The following is a 20,903-nucleotide window of genomic DNA, read 5'->3' on the forward strand; positions in this document are numbered from 1 at the left end:
TCCCCTCCTAATCCCTCACAACTCCCCGAAGCAGACGCGGTTGGGACTAATTTGGCATGCAGATGAATTCAATCCCCAGTCCTAATTATTTAACACTTTTAAGTCGTTTACAATACGAATAAATTGGAGCCATTAGATTCAAACACACACACACACACACACACACACACACACACACACACACACACACACGCACAATAGAAAATCGGCTCATCAGCACAGCAAGCAAGCATTTGCATAACTGTTCCGCTATGTGCGAATATTTAAAGAGGCGCTGCCCTTCTAACTTGAGGCAGAAACTTCCAGTACAACTTCAATTACATTGGTGCACCGAGCAGCCATATTGCTCTAATTAAAATAATCAAAGTCCTGCTGTCAGGTTGGCACTTCTTCAGCGCTGTTGTGGCTCGGGCTTAATTGCTTTTGCATTTTAATGTGCCGGTTATCTGACTCTGTGTGTGTGCGTGCAAGAGAGAACAGGTGTGTGCGTGTGTGTATAAAAGACTTGGGCAGCCCAGCAGAAAGCGGCATTTTTTTCCTTTTTTCTGCTGAGTACGGTCATCACTGCTGCTTCGCACGCTTGAATGTCTTTCAATTTGGTCCTCCCGATAAGTCGAAGTGTTTTGGCCGTGCTCAGAGACTGCGCTTGGGTCGTTCTGTACACAACCGGGTACGTTTTCTGGATGTTAGAAAATGTGTCTGGAAGAAGCCGCTCATATCTTATACCGCCACAACTTCAAGGTTCTCCAGCCAGAACTTGACAGTTGCCTGGGCGAAGAGCTGACATGGTCATTTCTCAACCACTACAACGTGAAAGCCAAAAGCCAAACATATTTGCGCATTTTCCTCCCCTTTCTGATCAAAACAAGCAAAGGCTTGATTATTGGATGTGTCGAAGAGATTCTCCTGAGTGATTAAATATCTAAATATCAATAGATACATACAGCACACAGTGCCCTACCTTAATTCTTGGCACCCCAGGTTAAAGATGTGTTAAAAGCCTTAAAATGAATTCCTGTGTTATTGCAGCAATATACGAAAATCGTAGACATGGTTCACCCAACACAGGATAAAGTCCCTCCCATGGCTATCTGAGTCCCCAGACCTCAACCCGATTGAAAATCTACGGTGGCCGCTAAAGAGGAGAGTGCAAAGGAGAGGACCCAGATTGCTTGAAGATTTAGAGAGATGGTGCATAGAGGAATGGTCCAAGATCCCTCTTTCTGTATTCTCTCATCTTGAGTTTTATTGGCCAAACAGGGTTACGCATGTATTAACATCAGTTGTGCTAATAATTGTGGAACCCTTGATTTAAATCCCCAATTATTTCTTAATGGGGGTTTGAATTTAATTAAAGACCGGATTTTCCTTTTTTGTGTGTGATTTAATTTTGCTCCTATTTTATTTTGCAGGAAAAAAAAAATGTTAATTAAAAAAAAATCATGAGAAGCTAAAGAAAGCATCTTCACCAGGAGTGTAAAAAAATGGAGGGTGCAGCATGTCCAAGAGTGATTTGCATTCCACTGAAATCAGCACAATTTTCAGTTGAATGGCTAATTTAGCTGCCAATTTTCCTCACTGCTAATCACTGAAGACGAAGCAGGATTTTTGTCAAAGCCGAAGCTCTTCCACTTGCTTGCGATTCTCCTCGACTACCCGTACAGATGGTCCACTATTCCCCATTCCAACTTTCAATCATCTTTACACGCCTTGCAGGTGGACTCACAATGCACAACACCTGCCCGAACCTCCGTACAAACTTTGCAAAAAGACACGCATCAATCTTTGGAGGAGTTCATTAAAAGAAAAGAAGAAATATCTGCCGCGAGATTCATGACGGAGCAGAATGGCTCACTGCTGACTCGTAAAAAGATTTGAAGGTTTTTGTCTAATCCGGTAGGGGGAGTCGATGCATGATTACGCACAGGGCCGTGGATAATTCCTGGGAAGGCGTCGCTAACGAGGAGAGCATCCGATGAGGCTAACGAACGCAGACGCGGCAGAGTTCTTGTAATCGCGTCTGAGGAGACGAAAGGGAAGTGGAGGAGCATATTGGGGATGTGCCGTTAACTACAGGGAAGATTGTGTTAAGAACAACAACAGCGTGTTTCAAGAAGACATTTGTTCACAATGCAGTATGATGCAGTACAGCACAACACAATTTAAAGTCTCTGGAAAGAGAAATTTTCACATACCTCAAAGAAGTGTGTTGGTCACAACCTTACAAAAATTAAAAGATGCAACTCATAAAGTAAGCCCCTTGTCCACACCCTGGCTGTCCTGTCATATCTGACTTTTACCCCCCTCACCCTTCTGCCTTCTCTCAATGACGTGCGCATGGCCAATGAGGCGCTCTCAATTGGACACACCAACATAATGTGCCAGTTCTCATGCTCGCTATGGAGTTAAAAAAAATGAATAAAAATAAACAATTCCCCACTCTCCGCTCTTCCACCCATCCCAGGGTAATACGCACACACTCACAGCAGACAGCAAGGCACTCTAAACTAGCCACACCAGTGGACTATCCGAAGGGAAGATGCATTTTTCGGCTGTAGGCATGCACATGGCAATTGCGCTCCATAACCACTGATGAGAGAGAAGGTGCAAAGGCTGGGAGAAAAAAAAAAAACAAAACAAGTCTTGAAGTTCTTGTACAGCGGGAGAGGAGCGCCTCGTACATCTTCACCGGGTCCCGTTTTAACAAAGCACCCTCACTCCTTGAATTACTTTACAGAAAGAAAAAAAGAAAAAAAAAAAGAAAAAAAGGTTATACCGTATTGGCCCGAATATAAGACGGTGTGTTTTGCATTGAAATAAGACTGACTGGGGGGTCTTCTTATATTCGGGGTCTAGACATTATGCCCATTCACGACGCTAGATGGTGCCAGATGTCATTGAAGCGGATGCTGAACTTGACTCCCGAGCCCAAAGTGAACCCCTGTCACGAAAAATAAAAATAAAAATAGCGGTAGCACGAAGAAGAAAAATAAAAAATAGCGGTAAGAAGGAAAAGAGAAGAAAATAATAGAAGAGATAACAGAAAATGGAGAAACGTAGCGACAATCTGGAGAAAAGTGGGTCGAACATCGGCCAGGTTAACCGGCCTTTTAGGAGAAGTTATGATGTCATTTACATTTCAAAAACCAGAAGCCATTCATCTATGAATGTGATTGCACTTTAGTTTACATATTTAAATGTTCAGATATTAAGATTTGAATGAGGCAAAATAACATGCTTTTTCTCTCAAATATATTGTTATAATCATTTGTTTCAGATGTACTGTAATTATTTTCTGCATAAATATTAATTTGGTGTTCAAAAAGTCTTTTTTCAAACTTGAGTCTTGAAAAAGAGGGGGTCGTCTTATAATCAGGGCCGTCTTATATTCGGGCCGATACGGTATTTCAGTTTTCTTCAATGTATTTATTTTTGTGAGAACTGCTAAATCTCTGTCCTGGTGACAATCATTTTCTGGCGGCAGTAAACTACTATTCCCATCCACAACGATTGATCAGCGTGGGCGGAACGATCCAAATTTCCATATTATCTATGCACGGAGTCCTGGGTTTATGATAACAGGATGTTACAATGAATGACTTTCGACAAATCAGGTTTTGAAATGAGGCGTCTTGCTCAAGGGCATCTCAGCAATGACAGCCTTTTGCCCGTCAGAGGGAATCAAAGCTAAGGCCACAAATATTTTTAGCACTAGTCCAAAGTCTGCTCTGCCGAGCAATAGCAAGATGGCAGACAGGCAACCCGTGCGCAAGGTCAAACCAAAGATGGTGCGTGGGGCAGCTCGGGGGCCCGATGCCTTCCTGGCGTGCCGCCTTGCAGTGATTGTTTTCCGATAAAAAGTCATTTCTATTTGCTGCACTCCCTCGCAAGCTGTGGAGGCATTCAAATCGGAGGTCAACGGGGAACTGAAGGGGCTCTGATAACAACAATCCCATCTCTGATCCCGCGCTCGTCTGAGCGTTGGCTTTTCGAGGGGCTTTAAAGCCAAACGAGAAGCCGAGAAGGTTTTCATGTGGGAATGACAAGCCGCACCGGGCACGTCTCATTTATTGCCGCCCCTCACGCGCGCTGCCAACACAGCGAATGAGCCTTCTTGTGAATTATTTAGAATTCTGTCATGCGGAGGCGGCGACCAGCACAAGGAAAAAACTGGACCATTCTGTGTTGTGTGCTCTCTGCGTGAGTACCCGAAAAGTGCATCAAATTTGAAAGCTCAACAGGAGGTATATGTTTTCCTGAGTTGACGCCGTACACCACAGAAAGCCGTAAGGTCTAAGGGTCGACACAAAACCATTTTCAATCGAGAAAAGTGTTTCTGGAGTTCCTAACCAACCACAGGCTTGAAATGACACAACTAAGAAAATGTGCCTTAAAGCAGCCATATCAAGCTAAATTAACTTTTTGCGCTTTTTCCACATGTTCAAAGTGCCCTTTGACAAGAAGGACTGGCTGACAATGGAGAAAAAATGTTTTTTTCCGTGACAGAAAGAAAACCTTTGCAGTTCTTGGTGCGTACGCTCAAAATGTCTGCCACTTGCAAGCAGGCAAAGAGCATCTCATCGAAATGCTTGCTGAGATTGCGCCCAACGGATCCCGCCTTTCAAGAAGCAAACTGGTTTCCGTGCCGACATCATGGAAAGCCAACCACGCCCATTGCAATAAACATACTCAACGGCATCAAGCAGTTGTGTTTTTTTTTTTTTTTTCCCAGAGCTGACGTGTCTAAGTTTGGCAATGCAAGACACGCGCAAATTAAAAGCCACATTCAACGTTTGATTGACTGGCAAAAAGTAATATTGCTTTGATGCAATGGCAGCGGGGGAAAATTCGGATCATAACTTGAGCATGTTTCCTCTCCATTTCTCCCTCTCTCTCTTTTGCTTCACTTTATCTCCTTCCTAAGTCGGTCATTTTGTCATCATTTCAGAAGGCGCTGAATGGAAAAACGGTCCCCACAAAATAGCTCGCGGACGCCCCAGACCTCCCTGGATCATTAGTCTCCCCAATCTATTTTGTTTTTCTTTTGGCTCAGACTCATACCCTAACTTTAATTATTTCATGATCGATAATGAATTAAGCTGGATCTACCAGGGTTTTAATTGAAATGACTACATTGGTAAGATTAAGGCTCAGTCATCGCAAGCTTCAAACATCACTTTGTAAAGTTTCGCCTGTGTTCAACTCAAAAATGAGCCCAAACAAACAAACAAACAAACAAACAAACGTGAGTGACCAGATATCCTTTTTGAAGAGTATTTATACATTTGTGACCTTTGTAAAAAAAGGAAGGCCAGAATTTTTTAATCTACAATGATTTAATGGGGGTGGGGGGGTTCACTTTACTGCGACTTGCACCTTGTTAAATGCTCTCCTTTCACGCAGTCTGACTTTGAACGCATTTTACCTCACCTTGACCACATAACCAATAAAACAGTGTCCGGTCGTGATTTTAATTGTAACCGCTTCTGCATGTATTATTCCGCTCTTGTCTGACTTGAGTTCCTACGGTAAAGTTAAAAAAACAAAAAAAGTGTGTTATGTTTTGAGAAAAACATTTCAATCGAGGGTGGTGGAGGCGCACAGAGGTGCATGCTGCCTTTTTAAGATTCTACCGCAGCGCGCCGCATTTAAAAGGATGCGATGGACCACCTTGATCGGCCATGATCGGAGCCAGATGTGACCGCTCCCACAGCGGCGCACACCTCCCTCTCTTACATCTGCCGGCCTTGCGCGCATCAGTCTTCGTGCATGCTTTCAGCAGAAGTGTATTTAAAAATCATGAATTCATTTGATATGATCTTTAAGAAGCTACTGTGAAGTTTCATGATCCGGCTTTGGCCTGCCTCACCTCATGCAACCCAGGAGAACATTGTCAATCTAAAAGTGGCAAACCGAGCGGGGGCTGCATACTTTTGAATATAATGGTCCCTTTCCAGTGTGAAGACACAACGCAGATCCTCAGAATGACTTTGACATCAGGAACGAGTGCCAGTGTGAGACTTTCTTTTAGAAACGAGTGTAAACAACCTCTGTTGGCTGTCGTCATAGCAACAGCCAGCCTCCCCGTGAACCACATCTTTTGTCGCGTGCAGACTATTTAAATCTTTTCTGACAGAGCCTTCTAACTCGTCCACTTTCAATGGAAGAGATGACGAGAACACACACACAAATCATTGCTCCAGCAGCCACCAAAGTTCCTCGTCATCCATCAAGCGCCAAGTCTAGTCCTCAAAAGCAGCGGAACAAAGTGCGGGCGGAACGCGTTTAACCTCAGCTTGCAGGTGAGAGCGCAGTCGAGTCAACGACTCAGAGGACGAATGCGCCGGGCGTCTCACATTCATCATCAAGTGCGAGGGAACGTTTTGAAAAAGGGGAGGAACACGATAAGGATGACTTGTCATTCTAGAGGAGAAAGGGTCACTTGATACATTGTTGAATATATATTTGCCTCCTTTCAACATTTGTAGGATTACAAACTATTTTGGATGAAAAACTGTTGAGGAAAATTGAATGATAGAGTGTCATAATACAATTATGCAACCAATAATGGAACGAATAATTATGATCGTAATCATATGACACACTTGTAAAATGATTATGTCCAGGTATTGCGATATGAATACCGGTAATAGTATCTCATGTCATTTATTAGCTATAATAATTACAAATTAGTGATGTCATTGTTTTTTAACAAAATACACAATTTAATTGCCAAAGTAAAAAAAAAAAAAAAAACGAAACAAGACTAACTATAAACCGGAAATGTGTCTGTGTTGGAGGTGTCAATCGGTGGCATGATTATGAAAAAGAATTGAAAATCTGTGGTTGACTTACCGTGTTCAAAATCAGGTTGAAAACACAATTACAACAAAATACGAATCATGTATGAACCCCCCCCGAAAAACAAACATGAAAACGTTGGGACTTTTGGTCATGAGCTTGTCCGTTTTGATGAAAATGGCGCATTTATTCATTTGGTAGAGGATTTTATTCATTTTCGTGATAATTCCCATTTGGTTTGTGTTCAGGTCTTGCGGTTGGTCTCACTGAAGTTTGGCTTCTGTTTTTGTAAGATGAGTTAACGACTGACTGAAATAAACAAACTACGATTGATAAAATGAAAAAAAAAATCGGACAAATAGACACAGTCACTTGGATACAAAATATGATAAAATAGAAAAGTGAAAATGTTGTTACCTGCGCATCCATGAGCAGGTGTCTCATGAGGGTCATGGATTTGGTAAAGGGGTCCCCGTCCTGCTCTCTGGTCAGGAAGTGATGCTCGTCATCACTCGGGCTCCACGGCCGGCTCAACATGAACTGGGCGATCTGGTCGTTGAGGCTGTTGAGCGACTGGACGGCTGCGTGCGGGGAAAAGACAAAGTCATTTACAGCACCAACGTCTTCTCATCATCTCTCGCACGCTGAGCGTTTGGTTTGTCTGCATGCTAATGAGAATCCTCTCGATGAAGTCGCTGTGATTCTTCCTCAGCGAATGAAATTCTCGTTTTGGACAACAAGGGGGAACACATTAGGACAAATCCATTAGCCAGACACAGAAACCCACATTTGCTCAATTATGTGATATGATTCTTCCCGGGGACCGCCGCCATCATAATGCCATTTTATGTCTTGTTGCAGTTAATGGCCGTTACAGCACTGTTTTGCACCACTTTGTCTCGCTGGGTTTGTGCAAAGTGGGTCTTTTTTGTGGCGTCAGACATTGTGGAAGAATTGTCTTTTCAACGGAAAGTCACGTTTCACCGCAGGGACGCGTGCACAAAAGTCAGCGCGAGATCATCAGAGCGAGCGAACATGCTGCCCTTAAACAGAACGTATCTACTTTTTCAATCAATTACTTAATTAAAACGGATATTGTGTGTGTGTGTGTGTGTGTGTGTGTGTGTGTGTGTGTGTGTGTCTTTGTGATGCAAAAAGTTAAGTTTCACAGTATTAAGAAGGGAAAAAAAGGAATGTGGGTTTTACAGGATTAATCAGCAGCAATACACTCGTGGTGTCTGCATGAATGAAGCGGTGTTGTAATCCCACAACAATGTTTTCACTGCAGGGAGGCGTGCATTGCATGTTAATGAACAATAATTTGTACTAGAGCTGGGCAATATGACGGTATATAGTGCAAAGACGATAGGAAAGTGCTTATCGTGTCACTTTGGTGCTATCTATAAATTTGAAAAAAATAAAAGGGCAAGGCATGCTGGATGCTACTTAACCACACAACGCTCAAAATGTTTTGCAATGCGGCTTCCGAGTCTAAATTTACATTTTGATCTTGATCAAAGCATAAAGAAACAGCAACATTGAGCTTCACAAATGTTTACGTTTTTCCTACAATTGAACGACGGAGAGGCATGTGCGGGTAGTCTACTCTGCAGGTCGCGGTGAGATCAGTGCTACTTGGCTACTTAGGCTGCAGCAGCTTGCTGGCAATGAGCTTCGGCTAGCTACTACCGCTCGTAAACATGTTGCAATTTTTTTTCCCTATGTCTGTAATCACAATCTCCATTATGGCGAATAAGATACACTTCTTACAAATGTCCTTCCCACAAAAAGATTAAGAGGCGAAATTAACAAAAGGGAAAGACAGAGAAGCTATGCTACTTGCTAAGCTAACGTAATATGATCGATCGTGAAAGACCGAATTAAGTGCTTGGGTGCACTTCAAAGGGGTCTCGCTGGAACCACGTCAAAGCGGAGCATAATCCACTTTGAACAGCAAATCTCAGGCAATTTAATAATTGTCTGGAAATAAAAACAATACAACATAATGCTACACACACTGCTATCCAGGAAACAGTGGTTATGGTTGTCACGGCATCCCCCATGTCAGCTGAGAGGGGTGGCCTAGAAGATGAAAAGTGTATTCTATTGACGATAAGCGATTCAGAAATGAATGCATATGGTATACTGAATATTGTTATATAATAAAATAATATTAGTAATATGATTTGTTTTCACAATACAGCTCTCTGTGGTTTGATTTTGAGATCTGCACTATAAATGTTCTGAAAAGTCCCTGAAGAAATTTGTAAAACTCACACACACTTTTTTTCCCGATACCTTCAAATCCCTGCCCGCAGTGTATTGTCAGGCGGTAAAATTATTAAAAGGGCCAACAATATATTAGCAGCTTTAGACTCGCAGAATACAACAGCCAAGGTTAACTTTTCACCACAAGCATCAAAGATTTACGAGCACTCCTCGCCAGCCTTGTCTGGTATTCCAGCAACGACTTTTTACGAGGGCGCGACGGCCCCGCAGCTAGCAGGCATCAAATCAGCCAGCGATAAAGGTGGATAAAATGTTTATGACAAGAGACTGACAAGTGAATTTAAATCTCGCCTTCAATGTTTACAAGGTGCGCACATCTGGCCCTGTCGATGTGCGGTTGGGGGCAGGAGGGGTCAAACAAGACGCTGCCGCGGAAAAGGCGACAGGCAATCGAATTGTGAGAGCGGATACGCCCTCTTCTCTTCCACTTCTGATCCAATTTATCATTTCACAATCAAAACTGTGACACTTCAAAGTGAAAGGATGACATCATACGGTCAGGGTTTGGGAGTGAGTGCTCAGGTTGGGGGAATGGAGTTCGGTCAGGGTTTGGGCAAAAGAACAAAGTGCGGTTACAGTTCAATTGTTTGGGTCGAATGAACAATCTCAGGCCACATCTGTTAGGGTTAGGGGGTGATAGTCGGGTTCGGGGATTTGAAGGTTAGGGTGTTCGCGTTAAGAGACAAAAGTACAATCTCAGTCAAAGCCAGTCATGATATTTGGGATTTTGGGAGTGCGGTTCGGGTTGGGTTTCGGTCTGGGCAATGGGGTCTAACAAATAATTTCAGCCCACATTGGTTAGGGTTAGCCTATTAGAGTTAAGATGTTATAGTTGGGTTCAGGGATTACATTTGTTTTGGGGGTTAGGGTCGAATAAGAATTTCAATCCACTAGTGAGGGTAAAAAGGAACCCTCGCGGCAATTACATTTGCTCAATATGATTTATTTGGTTGTTAGTAACAGAACTTTAAGATCGAAAATCATTTCCAGTTGAATACATTGTGTAGAAACTTTATTTGCCCGTACGCCGCCATTGTTACGATGCATTCTGGGTAGTGACGTAGAATGGTTGCTGGCCATATTGCTGCTCTCTGCTAAGCAAAGCAAAACAAATGAGAACTCCTATTATCATCGGCGAACAGGAGTCAAAATGCCACACCGCGCGTGGCTTTTTGAATGTGATTTTCAATCAAAGGGGAAGTTAAAAAAAAAAAAAAAAAGTGAGATAAGCCTCCAAAGCTTTCCTGAGCAAAGGAAGTTAAGAAAACCGTGGGAGGACACGGTTGGAAGAGTCCGCCTGCCCAAAGACCTCCGGCTGTGCTCTCCTCGTGTGTCTGGCTATCGACGAGGGTTAAAATAAAATGCAGTGCCGACCATATTTCCTCACAAGGAGCCTCAACGCCCACGTGCGTTGTGTGAAAACGTGGTAATAGACACACAAAGATATGAGGCGGACACGCACCGGAACCATGCTTCTTCGGTAGCTGCAGTTGTGGACGACCCCCGGCCACTGACTCAAATTCGCAATGGAGGAAACAAACAACGCTAAATGCCGGTCAAGCAGCCTGACATCTGTAAGTCTACAACGTTTACCGCTTCTTTTTCTCAGTCGGCATCGGGAAATAGCTGCTCCTAAGACACCACCGAAAATGACCAATTCTGTGTGTGTTTAGAACGATTTTCACTCAAAATACAGGCAACAGTGTGTGTTGAGTTCTGTGACATCAGTACCCAATTTCTGGTTTATATACAACGATATTCCACCACCGCCTTTTGACTTCCCAACAGTTCCGTGACAGAGTGTGGCATTCTGACTCCTTTTCGTGCATGCGAGTAGTAGTTCGCATTTGTTTGGCTTAGCTCGGCAGAGAGCAGCAACCATTCTACGTCACTACCCAGAATGCATTGTGACAAAAGCGGTGTACATGCAAATAAAGTTTCTACTTTAAACTGGAAATTATTTTCAAAAATGTGATCTTATAGTTGAGATGAACAATCAAAAAGATCATGTAGAGCAAACATGCCATTACAGTCAGGGATCCTTTGAAGGCGTGACAGATGCATGTTAGGGTCAAAAGGACGATGTCACTCCACAACATTTGGGGTTAGGGTCAATCACAATACTGGACCAAAGAGAAGAGGGGAATCACACGTGTCAACTGATGGCGAGGTGAGGGCAGATGCCATAGGTGAACATAAACAAAAGAATGAACAAAATCCACCAAGCAACACAATAATCAATCAATAAAAAGTACTGGAGATATTTGTAAATGGTATACTGTCATCTCCTTTCTGAAACATTCATCAAGCACATTCAACATTACTCTTTCACAGCAATTAACAACAAGAACAAAGCTCTGAATCCTGGTGAGCCTTCAAAAGGGATGCCACAGGGCTCCTAAGTAAGGCATAGTCACTTCTTAAAACAATACGACATACTTTGGTTGGATTATTAGACTGGGTGAAGATTGCTGTCTGCAATAAGTACTTTGCAAATAACAACTTGGTATAACTTACCCAACAATGTTAGAAATAGGGGTACTGTCTGGAGCCATTCGAGGTAAAAACTACCCATATGCACCCCCAAAAAATTCCAGAAGCAAAAAGCTACAGATGCTGCACGTTTGGCCTCGCATTCCATGTGAAATGTGCACAGCCCAGTACATTCTTTGAAGACAACCACGGGAGCAAAGTTACATCAACAATGAGCTCTAATGGGGCATGTGAGCCCATACCAGTCTCGGGAAGAAGCAATAGAATGTATATAAGAAAACAAAGAACGATCAGGAGTGTGTTTATAAAAGTCCAAAACACCCACGATTATGCTGTCCAACATAAAACTGCATTAAAAAGTCGCTCTTTGCCTCAGTATGCTTGGGGCACCATCACTTCTGTGTCAGATAGCCTCTGCCAAGGCAATTTGACGAGGTTCCAAGAGCTCCATTTGGAGCCAAAAGGTCCAGAAGTGTGGGAATGAACAATATGAGGCAATCGCACACCAGAGCGCTGAGCTTCATTTCCAAGATGATGGTGCCAGAACAAATACCCTGTGCAGTTTTAGCAAGGCCAAAAGGAGTCCACACTGGACTGCAACCAGAGCAATAACACCACCTTGAACTGTCACATGCGAAAAGATGGACTTTTAATGTGGGGTGGGTTGAAAGTATCAATTAGGGCTCAACAATGTTGGCTCTTTGCGAAAGCCTGCAGCACGGTTGGCCACACCGTTGTGCAGCAACACCAGCATGTGGGTCCAATTTAACAAATCCTCTTGAGTAATTGGACACGTCACTTTTGTCAGTTTCAAGTTATTCCGGTAATCATTGTAGGTTTTTCTTTCTTTATGGCTACCAGCAATTCTATCCAATTCTGTGTGTCGATTTAATTTTTTTTTTTTTAACAAAGCACATCTGATACGAGAGGTTTATTTTGGAAGACATCCACTGAAAATGAGCAGCCGCCTTGCATTTAACCTTGATCGATGTAACTAAAAATGTGTGTTGATGTTCATAAGCAAGATGGCGCTGCAGGAAAAAAAATGGAACAAAAAATAAATACCTTAAAAATGCATTTGAATGTAAACAAACAACTGCAGTTGTCTTGTAGCCAATAGTTCCTCCATTGAAGAGTATGGCTCTCCCTCGCACACGCACACGCACACACACACACACACACACACACACACACACACACACACACACACACACACGGTTCAATTTTCTTATCCTACTTTCTCTTGGTTCTTTACTTCATTCTTCTTTACTTCCAATTCCTCCCATATTATCATCTTGGATTATACTCTTCTCCTACTTTCTCTTGGTTCTTTCTTTACTTCATTCTTCTTTGCTTCCAATTCCTCCCATATTATCATCTTGGATTATACAAAAAAATAAATAAAGTTACACAAAAATGTGCAGTTAAAAAAATTCTACAAAGAAAATTTGCAGGATTATGCAAAAAGTAGCTTGTAAAATGATACAAATAAGCATTTAGTTCCAAAATAACTAGTTAACTAGCCATCTGGTTAGTTCGCAGGATTACTGAAAAATAAAAAAATAAATAAACGGTAGTTAGCTTGGGTGATAACAGTTGAGAAAAACTGAGCAAGGCTCCAATTTATGAACAAAAATGGAGAGGCACATCTTTTAATCTTTGAATTAATCTAGCAGGGGAGTTTCCTAGCTATGGATTAACTTAATTTTTTTTTTAACCCAAACAAGACACGTTGATGATGAACCAGAAGAGAGGCTTCAAGTTTTCTTCCATTTCCATGTCCTGAAACTGCACTCATCCTGTGTCATTGCTTCTGTCCACACTTTGACACTCAATACTTGTGGTCAATTTTTTTTGCTGCTCATTAAATGTAATATGTCCAAGCCAAGTCAGAAACTGCGCAAGGAAACCACTGGTGGATAACTTTACGAGATTCTCCAAATGTATGAATAGAAAAATGTGAATTTTAAATAAGACACGGCTCACTCGCACTCCGGTAATCCTTTCATAATAAAGCCAAATCATTTCTGCAAGGTTTCGCTATTTCAGTTGATATGGAAACAGCAGCTAATTGCTCGCAGATATAAACATACAAAAAACCCAGACTGTATTCCCACGTGCAAAAAGTTCTCTGCAGTAGATGATAACTTTGCTTTTGAAGCCTTTTAGGTGTGATAAGTCACAGAAAAAAAGAGTGGCTTGGAGTCTTTGGGGAATGACTAGTGCTGGAGGGTGCAGCTTTTATATGCAGGAGAGGCAACGCTGCCCCCGTCTGGTCACTCACAGACATTTTCACATGATGTCATGTTTTTCTCAGATTTTACCCGCAATCAACGTTGGGGTTTTTTCACCTGACCCGGCTGCACTTGGCGGCTTGGGTTCAGTTCATACTCATTGACAGAGAGTAGAAATGGTCATCTGTCTTTCTATCGGCCCTGTTATTGACTGGTGATCAGTCCAGGGTGTAGTTTGCCTTTGGCCTCAAGTCAGCTGGGACAGGCTGCAGCGAGCCAAGACCCAAACGAGATTAAGCGGTGCAGAAAGCGCTGAACGGATATTTAATTGGCACCCCTGGACCTATAAATACACTCAAGTTCACGGGACTTTGGTCTAGCCAGACTTGCTCACCGTCTCCCAAGCACTTCCCAACAGGTTTGCTACAACCTTTGAGACGTGAAATGGCTGCGGCCAAAAGATTCATTTTGACAAAATGGGAATTCATCTTCTCGGCCATCAATTCAGACGTTGTAGGATAGGAACATTGACACTGGCTATATACGGTGACGTGTTACCCATTGCACAGCAACATGAGCAACTGTGGTGTCTCCCAGTGGAAATGGACGGGATGGCAGCGAAGGGAAGGGAGAGGACTCCCGACCAAAAGTTCAGTCATCTTAACGAATCACATGTTTTTGGCATCTCGTATTCCACAGTAGTGGCTATTTCATCAGTACTGACACATAACGGGAAAATAAAAATAAATAAAAAAAAAAAAAACAAGCACTGAGAAAAGTGGATCCCCCCTACCCTCCAAAAAAGCAGACAAGACAATAATTACAGCTACACAATACAAGGTCAAACAGCACAAGGTTGACATTTGCGTGTACGACACAAATGTCAGAGCCATGATGAAATATTTTCATCACGTTCCGCACTGAATGTTCTCCTTTCAAGTGCAGCTTAGTCGGGATTCAACGCGCTGCTCATCCAGCCACTTCAGTGACACCAACTTCTCGTCAGACAACTGCACACCCACGTACGGACGTACACTTACCCGCACACACTTATTTTTTACTTTTGCCCATATAGTGTGCTCATTAGCTCTTCCAGTTTTTAAACCTGACTCAACTTTGTTCTTGGAACATCTTCATCTCCACATGTAGGGCTCACATGTAGGGTTTTCCTAGCCCAGCCCCCGCTTAGCTGAGAATTTTGAGCAGATTGGGTTACTTTTACCCAAGGTTGTGTTGATTTATAGATCATATCCATCCATCCATTTTCTGATCGGCTTTATCCTCACGAGGGTCGCCGGCGTGCTGGAGCCTTGCCCAGCCGCCTCCTGCCTGAAGACGGCTGGGAAAGGCTCCAGCACAACAGCAACCCTTGAGGATGAGCGTCTTGGATAATGGATGGATGCTTTATTTCAGTTCAGATTTGATTAGTTTTAGTATTAATTTTATTATTATTTATCGCAATCCCGCCAAACAGTAAATTAAGCCCAAAATGTCATTTATGATATTAATCAACAAAGACGAAGGACATTTTTGCCCTATTATTGCTATTTTTTTTTGTTTTATCAACCTAGGATGTAGTTTCAGGTAGTTTGTTTTTTTTAAAAGCATTTTCGTTTTTCGTGTATGAAAATATTTGAGCAATTTTATTAGTAGTTATTTATTAGTTACCTTGTAACCCGGTGACCGATTTCTTGGCAGTTTTAACTATTAATCCAGAACAAACGAAAATCTCATATCATCAACAGTCATTGGGCAAAGAGGGTAATGTAAAGTGACAGACTTTTAAAAACACCCTGCATATACGTGCCATACTTTGTGTAAACGACGGATATTTTGTGGTCGGAACATTGAGGCGTTCACCATGCGAGAGAGTGTGCTTTGCATGTTAAAAAGAAGCACCCAAGAGAATGAGCTACATTTCATCACCACAGGGGCGACTGATGCATATTTATACGGGCGGCGGGGAGGGAGCCGACAAGACTTCTCCTCGGGAACGCGCTCGCTCTGCATCATGCCGCTGCACAACTCCTGAATGTTGTACAACACCAGAAAGAAAGACGACGCTAAAGTTGGATGGACCTTGCAGTCGTTCGTCCTGGAACCATCATGCAATGTTTTAGGGGGATATTCCAATAAAAGTTCATATTAGGACTTTATTGTCCTAAAATGGCAACAGATTTCTCATCACTCAGGTTATGTCGTGAACTTTCTCATGTTAGCCTGTGTGACTGCTGTTTCTTTGGTTTGTCCTTCCCTCTCCTCCCTGGTCTGGAGAAGGGGCCCGATGATGATGATGATGATGACCCAGTTGGATGTCACTGTACGGATTCTGCTCTGACCGACTTGGACAAGATCTGCGCAGACGGGGCTAGACAACATTTGGGGTGGACCAACTACACACGGGGATGGTGCTTTGATGATTTTTTCACTGACCAACCGGGCCGGGTTTTGAGGAGGGACCACCTCTCCGGCAGTGACTTCCTACAGCGTTTCATCTTGATAAACTGACTTTAAAAAAAAAAAAAACTATTCTAACATTGTATCGCACAATATTGTGTTAAATGTTGCCCACTTGGCATCAATTGCAGATTGGTCATCCTGAAAAGGGGGGTTCTCCCATCTGCGGCCCCTTCTCAAGGTTTCTCATTTTTTTCAATTGTTTTTATTTGGGGGTGGGGGGGGGTTCCTTGCCCTCCTCGGCATTAAGATCTTTAGGAAGTCTTTAATGTTTATCAACGTTGGGCATGTGAGACTTTTTATGATTCCGGGCTGTATAAATAAATTTGACTTGACTGGACATTACATGGGCGGCGGCTCGGTGGTCCAGTGGTTAGCACGTCGACTTCACAGTGCAAAGGTTCAATTCCAGCTCCGGCCTCCCTGTGTGGAGTTTGCATGTTCTCCCCGTGCCTGCGTGGGTTTTCTCCGGGTACTTCGGTTTCCTCCCACATTCCAAAAACATGCATGACAGACTGATTGGACACTCAAAATTGTCCCTAGGTGTGAGTGTGAGCGCGGATGGATGTTTGTCTCTATGTGCCCTACGATTGGCTGGCAACCGGTGTCCCCCGCCTACTGCCCAAAGACAGCCCCCCCGCCCCCCGCGACCCTTGTGAGGATAAGGCGGATGGGAAAATGAATGAACATTAATTCTTGTAAAACACTGACTTATTTCTCATCATACATCTTTATTTTTATGAAGTCATCACTATTTTCTACAAAAAAAAACTTTTTTTTTGGATGTCATTTTTCAACTTTGGTCTGTGAATATTTTGGATTTTTTTTCATAGCAAAGCCCAGCAGTAATGGCCTCGGGGCTTTTTCCAAGTTACTCCCAAAAAAACACATGCAGGATTTATATGAATAATGCATCCCTTTTGGTACTTAATTGTGGTGAGACCACGCTGGCTGGCAATGCGGCTGCAGATAAAGGGGAAAGAGAGCGAGTGCGGAGTTTCAAGCAGAGAGTGGGCACTAGGAGGCAGATATGTGGAGTCAGCAGACATTCCAGTACATGACCCAATGATGCAGAAAAACGCAGCTATGACAGCAAACACGGAAACCGCTGGCGTGCCGTATAAAATTCACTCCAGATATTTTAATAACAACATCTTTTTACTTTCCTCTCTGTTCATGTCCAGGACCGGATTTCCTGTCGAACATGTTAAGCTATTCTGCGAAAGCTGCTCCCTCTCAAAAGCTCTCAAGCTGTGCGTGTTGAGTTGATGCGGCAACGAGCATATTCGGCTACTTTTAAGTGCTGGAGATGTGAGGGCGTTAAATCTGAGGGAGCATGTTCACAGTAGGTGAATACACAAGTATATTCAGCTTGTGTGCAGCTACTTGAAATGGGTACACTCATATACACAGGTTTCAATTTAAAACAGTGTCCAAACATGAGTTACTTTAAAAATGAAGAGCGTAACAACCACCGATACCATGCCCCTCATGAGGGTCACGGGTGTGCTGGAGCCTATCCCAGCTGTCTTCCGGGCAGTAGGTGGGGTACACCCTTGAACCGGTTGCCAGCCAATCGCAGGGCACAAACAGACGAACAACCATCCGTGCCCACGCTCACATCTAGGGATAATTTTTGAGTGTTCCATTTAACCTGCCGTGCATGTTTTTGGGATGTGGACCACCGAGCCGCTGCCCATGTAATGTCCAGTCAAGTCAAATTTATTATAACATGTTAACCAGTCAACCACCGTGCCACCTTACTTTGCGATGTAGATCGTATAAATAGAGTAAAACAAGCTACTTATTTATAAAACTAATTAGGTTAGCCAACTAGCAGTTAGCTAACAAATATCAGACAAAAACTAATTCATTGTGAGGATTACATAGAAAAACTCCAGTGATGGAACTACTGTTGCTAAGCACAAACACTGAACCCCGGTGTTAGTCAACTCCTCTTGCTTTATTGACTGCCTTGACGGAGTTGGCGGGCGGGGAGCTAATGAAGATGCATGCGTCTCGCCGCCAGCAATGAAGTCGAGGAGCTTTTGCAAACGCGAGTCTTTAAACACATCATAAGTGAGCATGTTTACATACGAGGCAAACAAGCGATACATGCTCAGTGAGGCTGATTGGATCAGGCAGTAATTAAGCTGAGCAGCGTATGGACACAAGCTTTCACCATTAGGAATAAAGATGATTCTGATTCTGATATTTAAACTGGGACCAACAAGGGAGGCTCTGCTGGAATTCCTGAACACCACATATGAATGGGGGGGGGCATGCAGACTTCACACAGGACGGCCTGAGATTTGAACACAGATGCTCAACTGCGACGCAGATGTGCTAATCACTTGGCAACCGTGCAGCCATGACGATAAAGATTAGCTACAAAGGTCAAAACAAGGAATGAGCCAATGATGATACAGTCAGACCATGAAGGAAGTACTTCATTAGAAGCCCAAGTCAAAGCAAGCGGGTTAAAAGTGCTTTTATTATGCTTGCAAAAGCAAAATATCTGGTCACCACAAGGTCAAAACGCATTAAGATTACAAACGGTATATATTAGCAACATTTAACAAGTCATTCCGGGCGCGCGGGTGTATCTAATGAAGTGTGCAGGGAGCGTACGGCGTTTAGAATGTAAAAGTAGCGGCGATGCTCTGGCTTTGAACCTCCACGGAGACGCCTCTCTTTGGCAATAACTGTAACGGATGCGTCATAAAGCCCCCATATGGAGACGGATGCAACAGCTGAGAATTTCACCCAAGAGGCCTCCTCTTGGCTTCCCACACTATGATTTTTTTTTGGGGGGGGGGGGGGCATGACATTACAATAACGTTTCAAGTGAAGCCTTTCAACGTTGCTCCCGAAAACCTTGATAGCCTCCACTTGTCAATAATTTAGCCTCTGCAGCGTTTCCCTACGTACCACCTCATATAACTGCATTATGAATATGATGCCCTCGTCGTGGGATGCGGACTCCTCATCAAACTGCTGATGTGCGGAAAGAATCATGCCGAGAGGATCCATGTCTGAGTGATGCGTAAAATAGAAATATGACTTTTTCATGGCTTTCGTACAAATAGTTAGGTCTCTGAAATGCCTGCCCACGTCTCAACTGTAAAGTTACACAACCAATAATATTTGGGGTGAGCTGCCTGTGGAGGGGAAAAAAAGGTTCTTTATGGGGTGAGCTGCCTGTGGAGGGGAAAAAAAAGGTTCTTTAAATCGTCAGATTGTGGCCCCATTGGGCTGTCACAGTTATGGGTGTCTCCGCTGAATGTGCTGAAACCATCGACTCAATGTCAACTGTCAGTCAGATACCACTACAAGTCCTGGAATGAAAGATGCTAGTTTGTGTAGCTTTTTTGTTACGCCGACAAATAACTACATGGTTGAGACATGAAACTATCCAGTAACTGTTGAAAGCCTCCGGTGGCTGGAATATCTTCCGCCGAGTTGTCGTGGATCTTTTCCATGTCAGGACAAGGAGGCGCTCTTATGCGGCCATGGTCATCCAAAGCCCCTATCCGCACACAAGTCTGAGCGCCCCACCACTTTCCCATCTTTGTCTTCGTGACATGCGTGCACTCATGGCAGACAACGAGGAGCTCTAAAACCTGTCGTACGCCGAGCCGAGCAATCCGGCTGAACCAGACCGAACCCTCGTGCGGCCTAGCTTTCATGGGTGGCCCGCGGTCATCCACTTGTTTTACGCCGCCTTGCCAATCAAAATGCACCAACCCCAAAAATACGTTTCCGAGCTTTAAGCTAGCGAGACCCAGCCAACTGCCATCAAACCAGACAGTTTATACAGTACACATATGCTGTGTGATGCAACAATGCTTCGCGTAGACTATAATTATAATTTTACACGTATGTGTGGATGAAACGGCGAAACATGCACATGAGCAACGTACACTGTCCACCAGCTAGGGTCATTGAGTGAATGAGGTTAAACCAGCCTCACAAAAATATCCACACATTCACTTTTATTCTTGCCCACTTTGGGTCTTTGTAGCTTCTTCCTTGACCAACACACTATGTTGCTGTGGTTTAATTTGCTCGCATCGCTGGTTCTGGTCCTCGCTTGCTTGACCCAGTCTTCTGCCACTGTCTCACCTGGATAGACTCCCTCCAAGAAATTCAAACTCAAGCCACAGAGCCCTGAAACCCTGCAGCACTGTGAGATTGATTAATCTGCCTCGTGCCAAACCAATCTTCATGCTCCAGAGAACCACAATAAAAGTTATTACCAACTTAAGTCGATGCTGTAGTGCAGCAATTGGGTCGTTAACGCACCCGCCCCAATTTCTATTGTGGTGAATGATTTGGAAGACATACAGCATACTGTACAAACACTCAACGCAATCAGTTGCTCCCCGACTTGCCAATGTGCAAACAAACGAGAAATGAGAGTTACATAACTAACCACTTAGTAACATCTTGTTGTTTGTAAGTATTCATGATTAGTCTTACAAATGGTAACATAACGTACTGCAGTAGGGGGAGGCAGGGCGCACTCATTTTGAAAAAATAATCACAATTTTCCCCGTCACAGTATTGAAATGATTTGTTCAAGGTCCTCTGACCCAATATATATATATATATATATATATATATATA

At 43.3% G+C, this 20,903-nt stretch overlaps 1 protein-coding gene across 4 annotated transcripts in view; it reads right to left on the reverse strand.

The window, feature by feature from the left end:
• kaznb (kazrin, periplakin interacting protein b) overlaps window positions 1-20,903 on the reverse strand; it is a 98,108-nt gene that overhangs the window by 72,194 nt on the left and 5,011 nt on the right. For all 4 annotated transcript variants that reach the window (XM_019892408.1, XM_019892409.1, XM_019892411.1 and 1 more), the window contains one exon: window positions 7,219-7,382. In XM_019892408.1, coding sequence (XP_019747967.1) covers window positions 7,219-7,382 — 164 coding nt within the window. The remainder of the gene's footprint in view (window positions 1-7,218; window positions 7,383-20,903) is intronic.

The sequence above is a fragment of the Hippocampus comes genome, unplaced genomic scaffold, assembly GCF_001891065.2.
Source record: "Hippocampus comes isolate QL1 unplaced genomic scaffold, H_comes_QL1_v1.1 scaffold137, whole genome shotgun sequence".
Classification (NCBI taxonomy): Eukaryota; Metazoa; Chordata; class Actinopteri; order Syngnathiformes; family Syngnathidae; genus Hippocampus; species Hippocampus comes.